Source organism: Nicotiana tabacum, chromosome 15, assembly GCF_000715075.1.
Source record: "Nicotiana tabacum cultivar K326 chromosome 15, ASM71507v2, whole genome shotgun sequence".
NCBI classification, from domain to species: Eukaryota; Viridiplantae; Streptophyta; class Magnoliopsida; order Solanales; family Solanaceae; genus Nicotiana; species Nicotiana tabacum.
The window spans coordinates 122080974-122098470 of record NC_134094.1 but is presented as its reverse complement, the minus strand read 5'-3'; the positions used below and the strand labels follow the sequence as shown (position 1 = coordinate 122098470).

Sequence of the window (17497 nt, the reverse complement as noted above, 5' to 3'; positions counted from 1 at the left end):
TAAAAGACACTAACATGGTCAATTAATTGACAAAAGACGTCTTCTTTTATTTTTTTCTCACAAAAAGTGTAGTAACTGTTCTGTTTCTTCAATCAGTACAAACTAATATATAAATTGTTTCATATAGATTAAAAAAGAACAAATCATGCAAAAGAAAGAATACAACTACTGTATCTGATTAATCTACTTTTCTTCATCTTGAAGAGAGATTTCTTTGTCTGTCTAAGCATGTAACCAGGTGCAACAATCATTGTAATGAAATTACTTACAGTTGATGGTTTCTAATGAAAGGGCTACGTTAATACTATCCTAGAAAGAGTAAAAATATAAAATTCATGTGAAAATCATAATTGCAATTTATTCTTTCAACCAATTCCCATAATTGTTTTTGTATTTATATAATCAGTTCTCATTTAATTGAAATTTTTTAAAAGTACGTCTGATTTACTTAAAAACAATTTAACTTTTTATATTTGTAAAAACATTTTATGAGAAATAAGTTACAAAAATACTTTACATGTTTATTTTTCTAAAATATTTTTATATGAATTGTTTTTATTTTGGTTGTATGACTTAGAATGTCCAATTTTATGTCATGAGAATGCAATAATTAAAATAACCTGTACAATTGTCAATTGACATCCTTTTAATTTGCAATTATTTATAAAAAATCAACATTATTTATTTGCTTTTACTTTTTCTAAACATAGAAAATATTCCCAAGATAACCTGTATGATATCAATAGCATATTTTGTAATGTAAATTATAATATAAACATATATAGTACTTATCAAACAAATTAATATAAACATAGTCACAAGAAGTATATCGTCGTAACTCTATATTTTAAAGAAGTAACATATAAGATAAAAGGAACTATATGAAAAATTTGAACACAAAAATGATAGGATAAGGAGGGGAGGATTCGAAAGATCGTGATAAAAGTATAAAAGTATAACGTTTTCCTGTTCATGCCATATATTTTTCTGGAATTCCAGGCTCAAGATGGGTTTGACTGTGCTCTATTACTTTTGGCTCCATTAAATATCAATACACATGCAGATGGATGATACGTGTCTATATAACTATGAAGGGCTGAGATTGTTTTTTAATTTATTCTTATATGTTTGGTTATTCTTCATCTTTTGCGGATCGAAACAAGAAGGAACTTGTCGGCATCAAATTTTTTATCCTTTCTAATGTACTTATCTCATGCCAATACCAAACCAATCATTCCCTTTCATGAAAGCACAAACATAGCAAAGAGTGCTACGAAACAAAAAGTTATTCAGTGTATTGTATTCTTATAAAAAATTAATATATGAACTAATTGTTTAGTAGAATAAAATTTGGTTAGCTTTTTATATGTAGAAAATCAGTAATTAATGCCATTAATTAATAAAATAAAAAATCAGTGCACTAGGTACATGTTTTGTCATACTCAATCAGCGCACTAGGTACATGTTTTGTCATACTCAAAGTAATAGTCGGCTGGAACTATTACTGTTCTTATTTCGATTCTCAAAAGATGGAGAATATATATGAACATGTGTCATCCGTCTGCAGGTATATTGATGTTTATTGGAACCAAAAGTAATGGAGCAAAGCCGAACCCGTTCAAGATTAATGATATAATTAATTAGTAATTATTTATAGCAAAGAAAATAAAGTATTATACTTTTTTACATAGATAGCTAAATGGGAGTAATTACTCGTGCTAAAACCTCTGTTTTAAAAGGCATTTCTGGGGCGAGGCGTCCCAAAAATACTCCGGGGCGATGGTGTAGGGCGAAAGTCTCAAGAGGCGTACGTCCCGCAATTTGGGGCGTACGCCCGGGCGTTCGGGGCGCAATTTTTTTAGTAAGGAGTAAGCCCCATAGACTTTTTCAAATTAAAACAAAATTTGTTGAATTATTCCTTTATATAATACCCAAATTCTCAAAAGTCAGTTTGGTAATTACTCAAAGGTTTAAAAAGGAACTCAAAAGTATTAAATTTAAAAGTAAAGACCTTTTTTATTGATTTAAGCCCTAATTCATGGTTTTTTTCAATTTTTTATTTTGTCCGCTAGTATGCTAATATCTCCCAAACGCAACGAATATTTAATTTTTTTTACAAATACAAAGAGAACTATATTTTCTTCATAGCTGCAAATTCAAAGTTCAAATTGCAGGTTAATCATCCTTTTTGTTCCTCCATGTAGAAAACTTTATTCTTTTAGACTCAAATTATTTGTGCTTGTAAGTAACGTATAATAGATTGTTTTGATTAGTTTTTTGTGGGGATGGAGCACACATATATATAGTTTTCTTTAATTTTTATGCAATTTTACTTGTTTATAAATGTTAACTGTCATTATATTATTTTATAAAATATTAAAAATTAAATACCTATGGGGCTTACGCCCCGTTGGGACATATGTAAAATGCCCCGCATTACGCCCACGCCTTTTAAAACACTGGCTAAAACATGACAAAGAAAAGGACTTCAAAATCTAAAAGTGGGCAAAATGTTTACATGTAATAGGTTAAAAAACTAATGTGCAAACACGCTAAACTATGAGAAAAAGAAAAGGACTTCTAAAATAAAAGGAACGAAAAGAAATCCTAAATATTAGGAATATAATTAAACAATTATCCCTAAATATTAAAAAATTAATTCAATCATATTCCTAAATATTTGGAAAATAAATAAATGACTATTTTGTCTAATATAAAATTAATTTTTAAAGGGTAAAAAAGGTGAACGACATTTCGCTAAGTGCCTTCGTGCTTTTAATATAGTATAAATAGATATAAATATAGATAGATAGATAGATAGATAGATAGATAGATAGATAAATTTCACAAGACTTAATTTTTTTTCTTTTTAAAATTGCTTTGGAAATTTTGATTTCGGGAGACACAGTCATGACAAGATGTAAAACTTCCTCTATCCGCGAAAACGAAAAATTCAAAATTATATATAACACTTTGATGTTCTGCCCAAAAATATATATATTTAATTATTATAATCTCATATTTTAGTATTTTTAATCGTCTTTTAAGTATTAATTATATTACTTTATATTTAATATTATATTTTAACGGTATAAAAATAAATGTGGAGCAAAATTAAATAAAAGGGAGAAAAAAAAGAAAAAAGAATAAAATGGATGGAGACAAAGGGGACACCATATGATGTTTGTCCTCCCAAGTGGAAGACAAACGAGAGAATGAGATACAGAGCTAAGCAAAAATTAAAGGATTTGAGCGTGAACGCTACAGAACTCACCGCGATGCGCAGGCCTGGACCTGCGTGATTTTTCTTATTTCGCTTGGGACAAGGCTATTTTAATTTTATATGGTTCCAACTTGTATAAAAAGGGTTTTATACCTATTTTGGAGAGAGACGTTTTTTAGAGTAACTTTTGACGAGAGGAGAGCACAGAGCCGCCGTAGAGGCAGAGTTTCATCTTTTCTTCCACCAAATTTAGTAATTTTTATTTTTCTTTGTATGATTTATTGTTTGGTTACCACGTTTATGTGGTGCTAAACTTCACGTTCTAGGGTTGTGATTTTTTCATGAATATTGTTATTCGATTATTGATTTTGATTTCTTGATTTAATTATTGTATTAGTTTATTTATTCAATCATGCGCTTAATTATTTGATTACTTAATCACCAACTAAATATTATCTATAAATCTAGAGTTAAACTCGAAAGTGAGAATTCTAGGTTGTATATAGGATTGAGTAGAGCATGGTCTCGAACCCAGGCATCAGGGAATGGATTCGCGGTTAGGATAGGCATATGCTAATTGTCTTGCTTGGTTATTATACGGGAATTATAAATGAATTCTTGTTGATTCTAGTTTTATAGACATATATGCATTGAGTTAGGTTGAATATGCGAGTAGGAGATCAATAGATTCTTGTGAGTAATATTAACCCCGTCAACCAATAAATCAGATAAATTAATTAGGCAATTCAACTCAAGAATACATTAAGTTTGTTAGATAGCCCATAACCCTAGGTTGTTTTCACTACATTGATAACATAAAAATATGTTCTTCTTTAGTTTAGAGTTCATTATTTGTTTTCTTTATTTTAACTAGCTTAGATTCAAACACTTGCAGGTTAATTCTTGTTTAGATAATTAGGATAGTCTAATTTAGTTAATAATTAATAATAAGTTCTCGTGGGTTCAACATCTGACTTTTAGTTACTTTATTATTACTTCATGACCGCGTACACTTGCGTGTGCGTTTGACCGCAATATTCTAACAGCAAATTTTGATTGCAGATGCAATTTTTATAATTTCAAATTTCTAATTTGCCTTGTCCATCGTTTCCTTTCAGCTTTAGATGAAACAGATGAAAGTAGTAATTATGTTTATATGACTCTCTAGAGGGTAATACTAAAGGTGAAAGTAGTGTGTTGATAGCTCCAGCCACTGAAGATCACCAATTACTCCTATATTTATCGCTAGTTTATTGTTTTTCTTTGGTTGAATATGCATACAACTATACCGTATAGTGCGCAAGGACCATTATATGCGTGTCTCAAAGGCTAAAGGGAATTTTAAAAAAGCAGCTTTTTGGTGTAGCACTGCTTCCATTTCTTGACCTCTATTGAAATGAAATGCTGTGCAACAGCGTACGTAAGATTTTACGCAAATAATGTCGATCTATTATTATAATTCGGCATATATACAAAGTCAGGCGGAGTCAGGATTTAAAATTTATGGGTTCGTGATTGTAGTCTGTTTAAGTTACTGGGTTCTAAATTAATAATTTGTACATATTCAATAAATTTGTTAAGACAAATACTTAGTTTTGATCCAAAGTCATTGGGTTCGACCGAACCTATAACACGTATGCTAGATCTGCCTCTGATACAAAGCGACGTAGACCTACGCTTTGGGTAGGGAAGGTCACCGGTCCCCGATAACTTTGAAAATAATTATATATATCTCAAATAACAGGTCATATATATTTTGATTGGTCCCTTAAGATTCAAATGCATTGCTTGATTTAGAGAGCACAATTTACTTTTAGTGTGCTACCTGGATTCGGCTCAGGTCAAAATAAATGAAATCAGTACCCGTAATAAAGCTGTGTGCAAAAATTTATCAGTGGTAATAGAAACTAGGCCGTGCACGCAAGAGCGAGGAATAGTTTTTGGTAATTATCTAAGGAATTAAAATGGTTTGAGGACGTAAAATAAAAATTCTGAGCTTTTGTAAAAAAAATTATGTTTCCATTTAATTTTCAGGATAGTAATCAATTAGGCCAGTTCATAAAACCATTCATTGACTGAGAGAGAGAGAGAGAGAGAGAGAGTCAATGGTGGTCCAAGATTCCAAGCCGGTAAGGATCATCTGAAGTACAGTGAATATAAATGGAATTTTTCACGTGGAAATTGAGTGTGTGGTGGCTGTTTTTTGAGCATGCCGACCCTTTATGCACAACTGAACATGTTTGGAAGATCGACCAATCATTTTCAGATTAGAAAAGGCAAGAGAGCGTGACAAGAAAAAGAGCTGAACAGCTAACGAGCTGTATCACAAAAACTTGTGTATTCAGAGGACAAATTACAAGATGTTTACGCCCAATTATATCAATTTAACAAGATTAAGTGATTTTATTATATGAAAATATGTACTTAATAATCATAATTAAGTGAGAGTATGTTTGCAAACATTAGTCATGCAATTATTAGTGTGGTGTAAATATCCGCACGAGTAAGTATTTTCGGTATTCAGATATTGTAATTACTCGTTAATTAGTGCATAAGATTTGTTATATATATATTTGAAAGTTAATTCTTTCATCCAACTATTGATTCAGATAACAAAAAGCACGTCAAAAGCTTCATTCTCTCATGCCATGTCATATTAAAAATCTAATATTTAATTTAATGATAAAATCATTTAATTCATGCCCTTTATACCGATTTAACCCACTCGATAAGTAATTATGGCTTAAGAATTGTGTCTTGCAGAATCCGGATCGGTAAAAAAATATACATTATGGGGGAGGGATACTATTTCACCAATTAAGTCACAATTTAACATATTTATACCTAATATTTTTCCACAAAGTGATGAGAAAACGTAATTATATTTACAAAATAAAAGGAAAGGTTGAAGATTCGTGAAGATTCAGACCTATATGTGAAGGCTGAAACGTTTGGTTGGCAAGCATGATATAATTAATTAAGGAGCCGAATGAATAATAGAAGATCTCAAAATGTAAGGAAGGAGGTACTTACTGAGAAAAAGGAAAGAAATTGAGTTATGAAAAAACAAACAAATCTGGAATGGATTTATGTAGTAACCATTTCACAATCTCCATGAAATCAATATTTTGTACAATTCACGAATTGAGCAGAGATTTGAAGATTGAAATGTTTTAACGGTTGAGAACACAAAAATTCTTTAAAAATAATTAGAAAAAAATGAATGGACTAAAGAATATCTCAAGGAAACTAACTGGAATTATCGAAGGAATGAAGTTGAAATTGAAGATTGAATATCGCCAACAGCTAGTATTGCTCAAAAGGAAAGATCAAGCAAGAATCAGGTACTGTACGAAAACAAAATTTTGCAGACAAGAGAGACACTGAACATACCATTCTAATCACCCAAGCTTGCTCTTTTTATCTTAGAAACTCCATCTGTACTTTCATTTTTGCATTTTCACATGAGTTGAGTCTATTACTGAAAAACAGAAACTCTATAATGGTTGAAATTTCCAACATAAACATTAAATTACCCCTGAGGCGCGGTCTATCCCGAAACTGATGTGAACGCGGAATACTTAATGCACCAGCTGCCTCACTATATGATAAAATTTGTGGTCTTCTGAGTACAAGAAAAGTTAGACGTTTTTCAGTGAGTGGTGATCAATTTAAGTTGAAAAATCTCTCAAATGTAGGAGTCGTTCGTACGTGGTTATTGGGTTTTAATTTATGTGTTTTAGTTTATAAATATATATCCCTATAATTAATTTGTGAAGTGGAGTCTTGAAGCAACGGTAAAATTGTCTCTGTGTAACCTATAGGTCACAGATTCAAGTTGTTAAATTATTAGTCACTAATGTTTTCACATGGTAGATTGCCTACATCACACCTCTTTGAGATGAAGTCAGTCAGTTTTCAGTGAGTGGTGATAATAAATTATCCCTATTAATTTGTAAACGTCATCCTAATTAACATGATCTAAAAGAAGTACAGTTTGATAAAAAAGTGGTTTAATTGCAATGCGCACTAGGGCTTTCTTTTCCCCGTCTATAAATAGAGACTTCAGACGTCTCTCCCTTACACAACAAGAGTTCGAATATTAATATAACTGACGACCAAATTGCTTCTCATAATGAGAGCTCTCTTTCTCATCTACCTTATCCTTTCTCCCTTTAGAGCTGTATGTGTGTGTGTATATATATATATATATATATATATATATATATATATATATATATATATATATATATATATATATATATATATATATATATATATATAGAGAGAGAGAGAGAGAGAGAGAGAGATCATTTTATGCATCATATCCGTTGGCAATAGAATAAGAAGTTCGATGCAATTTAGCATAATGATAACTGAAATTAAAGCTATACATCTACTGTTTTCTTCAACTATAATTTCGTTTTTCTGTCGTTCTTTTTGTTATTTTGTAGTACTAATACCTTAATTTTAGTCACCTTTTGTTGCATGCATGGGATCTGATAGTTTTAGTAATTAAGCAGACACTTAAACAACTTATTTTTTCTTTATGCATTTGAGTATGGATTGTGTCAGTTTTAAATCTTTACTCTTTGTCCCAAAATGATGTTTTACTTTCAGTATAAATTTCAAGCACATCGAGCGGGTTGAGGGCTAGCTCACTTGGTGAGCTTTCTGCCTTCTACAGTTGTGTAATTGTAGGGTCCAAACCCCATCAGTAGCATAGCATTCCCCTTCCTCTTTCCCGTTCCCTTCCACCTCTCCTCCTTCCCCCCTTCCTCCTTCCTCGATGTACTTTAAAAAACAAACATCGATCTATTATACGTATATGACACCACCTTTTTATTTTTGAAGCAAAACCCTAGATATATATGACACCACTTGTAGAAGGGTTTCTTTACCACTGACGCGACATTATTTTCCTGGATTTGCAGAAAATCATGAGGGGCTGAACGTAGGATCTGGTTATGGAAGGGGTGCAAATCTACCACCACCATCTCCAGCTTCATCTCCACCGAGCAAGGAGGTATCCAACAGTGTGTCTCCTACTCGCACTGATGAGAAAACCTCTGAAAACACTGAGCTCGTTATGACAACAATTGCTCAAGGGGAAAACATTAATCAGCTGTTTTCATTTCCAACTTCAGCAGACAATTACTACCAATTAGCAAGTTTCAAGAAACTGTTCATCTCATACCTTCTGCCTGTCTCATATGTATGGAACCTGATCGGTTCATCGTCTTTTGATCACGATCTTGTAGATATTTTTGACACAAAGTCCGATGAAAGATACTGGAATCGTAAGCCTCTATCACCACCATCTCCAAAGCCAGCAGATGGTCAGCGTCCTCTTCACTCCTATTAAGCCTCGTATCTCTAGTTTGGAGTTTTATTATGTGTAGTACCAGGTACTAAGTTAGATTTTATTTGGTACTTTTGTAAGCTGCTTTAGTTCACTTATCAATTATGGTAATGGTCGAATAACTTTTAGCAATTTAATAATATGGCTATAGGGTTGTAATTTAGCGGGTCGTTTGGTTTTGATATAGTAATAAGTTAAGCGTGAATTAATAATATAGATAATATTGTAATGTGTATTTCTTGTTTGATGTTTGGTTTGATGTATTAATAATTACTAATGCGTAATCAAAGATGGTGTGTGTTTTGTTTAATATTATGAAAGTTAGTTTTGTTATTAGTTGTTCTAATCAATGTTATTATATTATATATTAATAATTGTAATCTCTTATTTTATCGTTATATTCTGCATTTATAAATTCCCGCATAGCTTAACCAAGTATAATTATTTTTCAGAAAAAGAAAATTAAGTGGCAATACATTGTTTTAGCAATCACTAACTCAAACAACCAACTTAAAGACTCCGATCCTAGTGTTATCCTACGATCTGTGCTCCTGACTATTTACGTATAGGTAAATTTAATGCAAAACTCATGCAGATATCTACTGTAGTAGTATTTGTTTCATTTCCGAAAGTCAACAAAACTCATGCATAGGTCTACTATTTGTTTCATTTCCGAAGTCAGTAATATCACCCAGGTTTATAATTCCATCCATTTGAAATTCCCTCTAATAATTGTTGAACTTCGACCGATAATTGTTGAACTCCCCAGATTTCCAGAATGAGAACATCCATAACTGGAAGATAAAGGAATTATCTTAGGACTCAAAAACCCAAGAAAGCAATTTAAGTTATATGCACCGAGGGTATAAGAAATTATTTACGCACAATTAGGTCACTTATGAAAGTACAGGGGGAGGGGTGAATTGTGGTTTATTAAAAATTAGTCGACTAACAATGATTTTAGTTGACTAAACACAGTGCAGAATGAAAGATAACAGTAATTAAAAAGTAAATAACACACAATAATTTTTTACTGGTTCAGTACCGTTGTGGTACTTACATCCAGTTTCCCTTGGGTCACAAGGATTCCCTTTAGATCTTGAAAGTATTACAATACATATTGTTTTGACTCGTTCTCCACCAACGAAAAATGGCAACAGTGAATTCTGAATGTTTGACACAACTCTCTTTTGTGTTCTAATTCTTCCTATCTTTTGAGACAGTGATAAACTAAGGATTACAGTGTTTAGGCTAAGAAGTAGAGGGACTTAGAAGACAATGTGTGTAGTTGCGCAAGCCTTCCATTTGATATTAGCAGTCTTTTTATAGGAGAGAAAAAGGGCCGTTGAGTCTTGACCGAAATTAGAGGCACGAGATCATCAAAGGGATTTGACCCAAGGGGTGCCTCTTCAAATCCTGCTCTTGGGAGAGCCCAGATTCGATCGTGACTTTCCTTGTCATATGCTTGTATTGAGGAGTTATTCAAGCCTTGATTGAGAGCTTATTTTTGGATACAGAATATTTGCTGGCGAAGGCTTTCTTGATTAGCAATCTGAACTCCTTAGATTGAGGTCTAATAAATGTGTTGCAATGAAGTCCCTTTTTCTTGTCCATTAATTTAGCAATCATATCTTTGGATAACATCTCATTCTTTCCTTTTTGCTTGTTTCGAATCCTGCAATCCTGCAAACTAACATAAGATGGAATTGTCATCATTGAAACTTTGAAACTTAACAATCTCTCCCTTTTTGATGATGACAATCAAGAGAGAGTAAACATAAAGTAAGCATAAACTATGAGACTTCCCTTTTTTTTTATATGTTGCTCCCCCTGAATAATTGAATAAATGATATCTCATGATGTGCTGAGTTTCTCCTGCTGAGATGTTTACTTCTCTACATGATATTTCTCCCCCTTTGACATCAATCAAAAAGGAAAGAAAATACACAGAACAAATAATATATGAAATAATATACATACTAGTTAGGGGATTAGAGTAGCAAAAATAGTGCCTTCAGCAGAGGCTTAGCTAGTTCAGACCCAAGCAAATGATTGTTTTAAAAAAACCCAACAAGCAAGCATAAGCAAAAAGCAAAAAATATTTTTTGTAACACCATCACATAGTCTCATTAACTTCTTCCCACGAAGTACTTAAGAGTGTTGATCACTTTGGTGCAGAAGGAATCATAGAAATTTTCAACATCTTTGACAAGTTTGTCCATCTTTTCACTCATGGAATTGAAAGCTCTGGTTCCATGCCTCCGTGTGGCTCCTATATCTATCATGAGTTTAGCCACATCTGCACCTGTCTCCTTGGTAACTTCCCTGATTTTGTCTACCTATTCCTTCATCTCAACTAGTAGCAGTTTTATCGCATCTAGATAATGCTGAATTTGCTGAAGATTTTGAGAGGCAGTCGATTGAAATGCTGGTTGCTCAGTTTGAACTTCAACTGGCACTGGAATACTTTCAACTTTGGCGCGCTTCACCCATCTATCATCACCCAGGGTGTAACCCATCATTGAGAAGACTGTCTTATTATAAGTGCTGGTAATGTGCTTGGGTATAAAGGGTGCCAAATCTACCTTCATGACCTCGAGAACATGTGAAATGAGAAGACCATAGTACAAACATGCAGTAGAAGAAGATATATCCCGGGTGATTTCAAGCATGTATTGGCGAATCCACACAAACCAATCAAGTCTTTTATTGTTAACCAGATAGTAAAAGACAAAAACATCTCTAGTGGACAAAGAGCTAAGGGACCCAGTTTTGGGGAGGAGAGTAGTAGCAATCATATGGGCCAAGACACGATGTTCAAACTTAAGATTCTTGGGACCATTGTCAGGAGGATTATCGGACAAAAAGGTTTTTGCTTCATCAAAGGAAACTTCAAAGTCTTTAGGTCACGAATTTTGTACAAACACATCAAACCCACTAAACTTAGCAGAGAAAATCTTTTCAAATTGATAAGAGTCCAAAATAATTCTGGTGCCTAAAACCATAGATTCCAAGTCATCTTTATCATTCACAAAAAGGTTTGCATAAAACATCCTTATTGATTCTTCATAAACAGAGTTTCCAATGGTATCAAACAGAGAGGAAAAATGCTGAAAATCGAAAATAGCAGTCACATCACAGTAAAGATTTTTCATGAGAGAGAAACTTACAGAGCGTCCATAAGCCATAGATTTTGACTTGTAGGACTCAAACCTTGCTTTTTCACTGGGACCATAGAAGATTAACTTATCCTCAGGACCAAATTCCATGTTCTCCACTTTACCTTTCTTGCATGCAGCCTTTTTGGGGGTTTGCTCCATTGGTCTCTTGCCGGCCTTTTTCTGACTAATGGAAGGATTTTCAAAAGATTCACTGCTTTTATTATCTGTTCTGAGGAAATTTGAGTCAATAGACGACTCCACATCCATAGGTTCTTCAGTGTTAAGGGGTCTTTGAAATCTTCGACTGCGACTGGTTGCAGCAGAAGAGGAGGGACTTCTTTTGGCCATGGTGTGAAGGATTACTTTGAAGAGAATGAGGAGAGTACTGGAGAAAGAAGGGTTTTATGGATGCTTTTGGAAGGAACGAAGGGACGTTTTGGTTAAAGAAAAGGGCAGGTTTAGAAGGAAGTGATGCTTCTGAAGTGAATGATCGACGGTACTGAGAAGAGGAAATAATTACACTTACACACAAAATTAATAAAGCCACATATAAGTAAGAAAATAAAATATTTTATAACAAGGTAAAATATTTAAAAGCATGGTAAAATATTTAATTTACAAATTTGGCACAATGCCAATCCTTTTTTTGAGTAGACAAAATCTTTCTTCCAAAAGTGATTTTGTAAAAATATCAGCAAGTTGGGAATAAGTACTAATAAATTCTAAAACAATGTCACCTTTTGCAATATGATCACAGATAAAATGATGTTTAATTTCTATATGCTTTGCTCCAGAATGATGCACAAATTTTTTTGATAAACAGATAGCACTGGTATTATCACAAAATATAGGAGTAGATGTAAGAGATAAATCATAGTCAAGAAATTGATGCATAAACCATAGAACTTGTGTGCAACAGCTTCCAACGGCTAAGTATTCTGCCTCAGTTGTGGATAGTGCAACACAATTTTGTTTCTTACTATGCCAAGATACTAAGGCATTTCCTAGAAATTGACACGTTCCACTAGTGATCTTTCTATTAATCTTGTCACCTGCAAAATCTGCATCTGTAAAGCCTTTTAGAGAAAAATTGTTAGAACGATCATACCATAATCCTAGCTCAGAGGTACCAATTAAGTATCTAATAATCCGTTTAACAACAGAAAGATGGGATTCCTTAGGAGCTGACTAAAATTTTGCAGATTAGCACACACTAAACATAATATCCGTTCAACTAGCAGTTAGATATAATAAAGATCCAATCATTCCTCTATACATGGTTTCATCAACCTTTTTTCCATTGATGTCTTCATCGAGCATTGTAGTTGGACTCATTGGAGTGCCAATTGACTTAGCATTTTTCATGCCAAACTTTTTGAAAAGCTCCTTAGTGTACTTGGTTTGGCTAATGAAAATACCCTTAGTAGACTTCTTGATTTGAAGACCAAGAAAGAAAGTCAGTTCTCCCATCATACTCATCTCAAGTTCTCCTTTCATGAAAAGAGCAAATTCTTCACAAAGAACAGAGTTAGGACTGCCAAAAATAATATCATCTGCATAGATTTGAGTAATAAGATTACCTGAACTGGAGTGCTTAATAAAAAGAGTTGTATCGATATTACCTCTTTTGAACCCTTGATTTAGAATAAAAGAACTTAACATTTCATACCATGCACGAGGGGCTTATTTTAGACCGTACAAAGCTTTAGTCAACTTGTATACATGATTAGAAAAGGTGACATTTGCAAATCCGGGTGGTTGCTTCACATATACTTCTTCAAAGATGTAGCCATTTAGGAACACACTTTTAATATCCATTTGAAATAGCTTGAATCCTTTGTGAGCATCGAAAGGAAGTAATATTCGTATGGATTCAAGTCTTGCTACAGGCGCAAAGGTTTCATTGTAGTCGATTCCTTCTTGTTGAGAGTAACCTTGAGCAACCAGTCTTGCTTTATTTCGAACCACTTGACCTGATTCATTCAATTTGTTTCTGAAAACTCACTTAGTTCCAATGATAGAGGAGTTTGGAGGTCTTGGAACCCATTCCCATACTTTATTTCTTTCAAATTGATCTAGTTCCTCTTTCATAACACTTATCCAGTGAGTATCTTTGAGAGCTTCATCCACTTTCTTTGGCTCAAATTGAGAAATAAGAGCTACATGAGATTTGTTCTTTTGTGACCTTTTTGTAGTGATTCCTTCCTGTGGATCTCCTATAATGAATTTGTGAAGATATCCCGGTTCACTTTTCCATTTATTTAGAGTGTTTGAGGGAGATTCTCTTTCTTCAGTAGTCAACTGATCTGCTTGAGGCAGTTCGAGATCTTCTGTGGGTACTTCAGCTGGTTGAGTCTGTTGAACAACTGACTCATTTTGATGATCCCTTCCTACAATACCAGATTTAGGGACACAAGAAATTTCCTCATCTTCAGGAATTTGTTCATTCCTTGGGCGAGGATTAGTATCAACAAAAACAACATGAATAGATTCTTCAACGCACAAAGTTTTTTTTTTTATTGTAGACTCTATATGCTCTACTTGAAGGAGAGTAACCAAGAAATATACCTTCATCACTCTTAGGATCAAATTTACCCAAATTGTCCTTTCCATTATTGTGGATAAAATATTTGCATCCAAAAGGGTGAAAATAGCTGATATTTGATTTCTTACCATTCCACAACTCAAAAGGAGTCTTTTTGAGAATTGGTCGAATCAGACACCTATTGATGATGTGGCATTTTGTACTCATAGCTTCTGCCCAGAAATGACGAGGTAGAGAGTTTTCCACAATCATGGTTCTTGTCATGTCCTGTAAAGTTCTATTTTTACGCTCTACTACTCCATTTTGTTGTGGTGATCTTGGTGAAGAGAAGTTGTGAGAGATTCCTTGATCGTTGCAAAATTTTTCAAAAGCTCTGCTTTCAAATTCTCCTCCATGATCACTCCTGATAGTAGAGATGTAGTATCCATTTTCTCGTTGAGCCTTCTTACAGAAAACTTCAAAACTCTTTAGAGCATCATCTCTGTGACTTAGAAACATAACCCAGTTAAATCTAGAGAAATCATCTATAATGACAAATGCATATTTCCTACCACCTATGCTAGTAGTTCTAGTAGGACCAATATATCGATATGCAATAATTGAAGAGGTTTGGAGGTGGAAACAATGTTTTTAATTTTGAAAGAAGAACGAGTTTGTTTTCCTAGTTGACATGCATCACAGATATGATCTTTTGAAAAATCTAATTTTGGAAGTACAATTACAAGATCATGTTTAGAAAGTTTTTGAATAGTATGCATGCTGGCATGACCAAGTTTTCTATGCCAAACCCAGGGATCATCAATCATGGAAGTAAGACAAATTTGATCCCTAAGATTTTCTAAGTTACTGATAGTATAGACATTTCTGTCTCTGTTACCTGAAAGAATAATTTTACCTGATTCATCTTCTATAAACTAGTCATGTTTCTTAAAATGAACCTCATAGTCGTTATCACATAGTTGACTAATGTTGAGAAGATTATAGCCAAGTTCATCAACCAGGTAGACTTCATCTACATCACATGTTAAGCTTAGAGGAACTTATCCAACACCAATTACATTTTCTTTGGATTTGTCTCCAAAAGTAACTGTTCCTCCATCTAGTTTGGTGACTGATTTGAACAATTATTTGTCATCAGTCATATGTCTGGAACACGCATTGTCGATATACCATTTTCCTTTTCGATTCTTCTTGCGGTATTCCTGCAAAATAAAATTACTTGTTTTTAAGGTTAGAATGCTGAGTGTTAGTTTGATTTGAAGATTTAGGTCTCCAAACCCATCTCCGGTTATCTTTGAACCTTCAACGATTTGAGGTATGGCCTCTTTTACCACAATAAAAACATGATGGACTGTTAGAGTTACTAGAGCCTCGTTCTGCTCTAATTCTGTTCCTACATTGGTTAGTACTATGGCCGTTTTTACCACAAAAGGAACATGCAAGAATTTTCTGTTTGTGATGAACAGTCTGATTTGATTTGACTGAGCTGTGACTCGTGGATTTTTGCAATCCATTCAATTGAAGTTTCAAGGCCCAGTCTTTCTTTTCTCTCTAGATTCTTCTAAGTTCATTCAAGACTCTTTCTATATCTACAAGAGCAATATCAACAAATTCTTGGAGTTCATAACAATTCGAGCATAAGGGAGTACGTACCTCACTAGTTCCTTCATCCACCATGAGACCAAGTTCTCTTGAGTCGTCTTCCTCATCATTGTTGTCTTCCATTAGTCCAAGTTCTCCTGAATTTTCATTTTCATTCATAGCCATGAAACATATGTTAGCAATTTTCTCATGATCAGACTCTTCTTCATCACTCCATGCTCCGAAGGATTTCTTCTTTTGTATGTTTCTGCTGAGTTTCTTTTTTAGTTCAGGACAATCAGCTTGAAAGTGACCAAACTTTTCACATTCGTAGCACCTTCCATTATTTTTATCAGCTTCATTGCTTATCCTTTCTTTCCTGAAGTTAGGCATCCCTCTTCTACTATTCCTGTTTTTCCTCATCATGTTTGTTACAACTTGAGAGAGCATGGCAATGTTTTCATCTTGTTCTCCTCCTTCTTCTTCCTCTTCACTTTCTGGTTCAGCCACAGTTGCCTTAAAAGCAACATTTTTCTTCTTCTTTTGAATTTTTCTATCCAAGTGAGTTTTTTTAAAAGCAATTAGATCACCTCTGAGTTCATCATAGGAAGTTTTGTCTAGATCTTGACATTCCAAGACAATAACTTTTGGCTGCCAAATGGTGGGTAAGCTCATGAGAATCTTTCTAACTATTCAACACTCTTGATAGGTCTACCAAAAGATTTCAGATCTTCAAGAATTTTGCTAAATCTGGAGAACATGTCTTCCACTAATTCTCCATCCTTCATTTGGAATAACTCGTAGTCCCGAACCAGAAGATTTATCCTAGTTTCTTTCACTTTGTTGGTTCCTTCGTAAGTAACCTTCAGTTTGTCCCACATTTCTTTGGCCGTTTCACAACTTAATAACTTTTCATACTCTTCTCCACTGATAGCATTGTACAATAGATGTTTTACTTTGGCATTTACAGTTATGACAGCAGCTTGTTTATCAGTGTAATCATCCAAGTCCAAAGGATCAGTTGATACGATGACTTGACCATTTGAATCCTTCTTAGGAGGGATTGAAAGATTTCCCTTTTTGATCACACGCCAAACTTTGATGTCATATAACATTATGTAAGTTTCCATGCGCACTTTCCAGTGAGAAAAGTGCTGACTATTGAAATAAGGAGGTCGAATCTGAGAGGTTCCTTCTTGAAATAGAGCACCAATAAAAGTGTTAGATCCCATGATCTTTTTCTCACAAGCTGTTAAGCAAAGATTATGAGCCTTGCTCTGATACCAATTAAATAACGGCTAGTCAGTAGCCAGGAATCATTCATTCATGCATCATTTACATCATATCTTAACATATTTGCATTACGGTATATGGGTATGTGTGTACTATGTTTTTGCAGGATCAAACATCACGATGCAGAACTTCGTCTAAGCAGTAAACCAAGCTACAATGCTATGAGGGACAACAAACTCATAAGCGGTCCAAGGATCCAACTCAAATTCCAATATGATCAGTAGAACTCTAAATCATCGAATCTTTCAAGTTTCATAATGAAGGGAAAATCCGAAGTCATTACCGGTGCCAGAATCTTCTCGTCTTGTAGTATCATCATAACATGATACTAG

The 17497-nt window shown here is 33.8% G+C and overlaps 1 protein-coding gene across 1 annotated transcript; it reads left to right on the top strand.

Moving 5' to 3' along the window:
• Nucleotides 1–7317: 7317 nt before the first annotated feature.
• LOC107825401 (hydroxyproline-rich systemin A) lies at nucleotides 7318–8893 on the top strand (the record flags this gene model as incomplete). The annotated part of the gene is given in 3 exon segments (NM_001425951.1): nucleotides 7318–7403; nucleotides 8152–8153; nucleotides 8156–8893. Coding segments are annotated over 3 exon segments (480 nt in total), but the record flags the coding sequence as incomplete, so codon positions are not given.
• Nucleotides 8894–17497: the final 8604 nt, after the last annotated feature.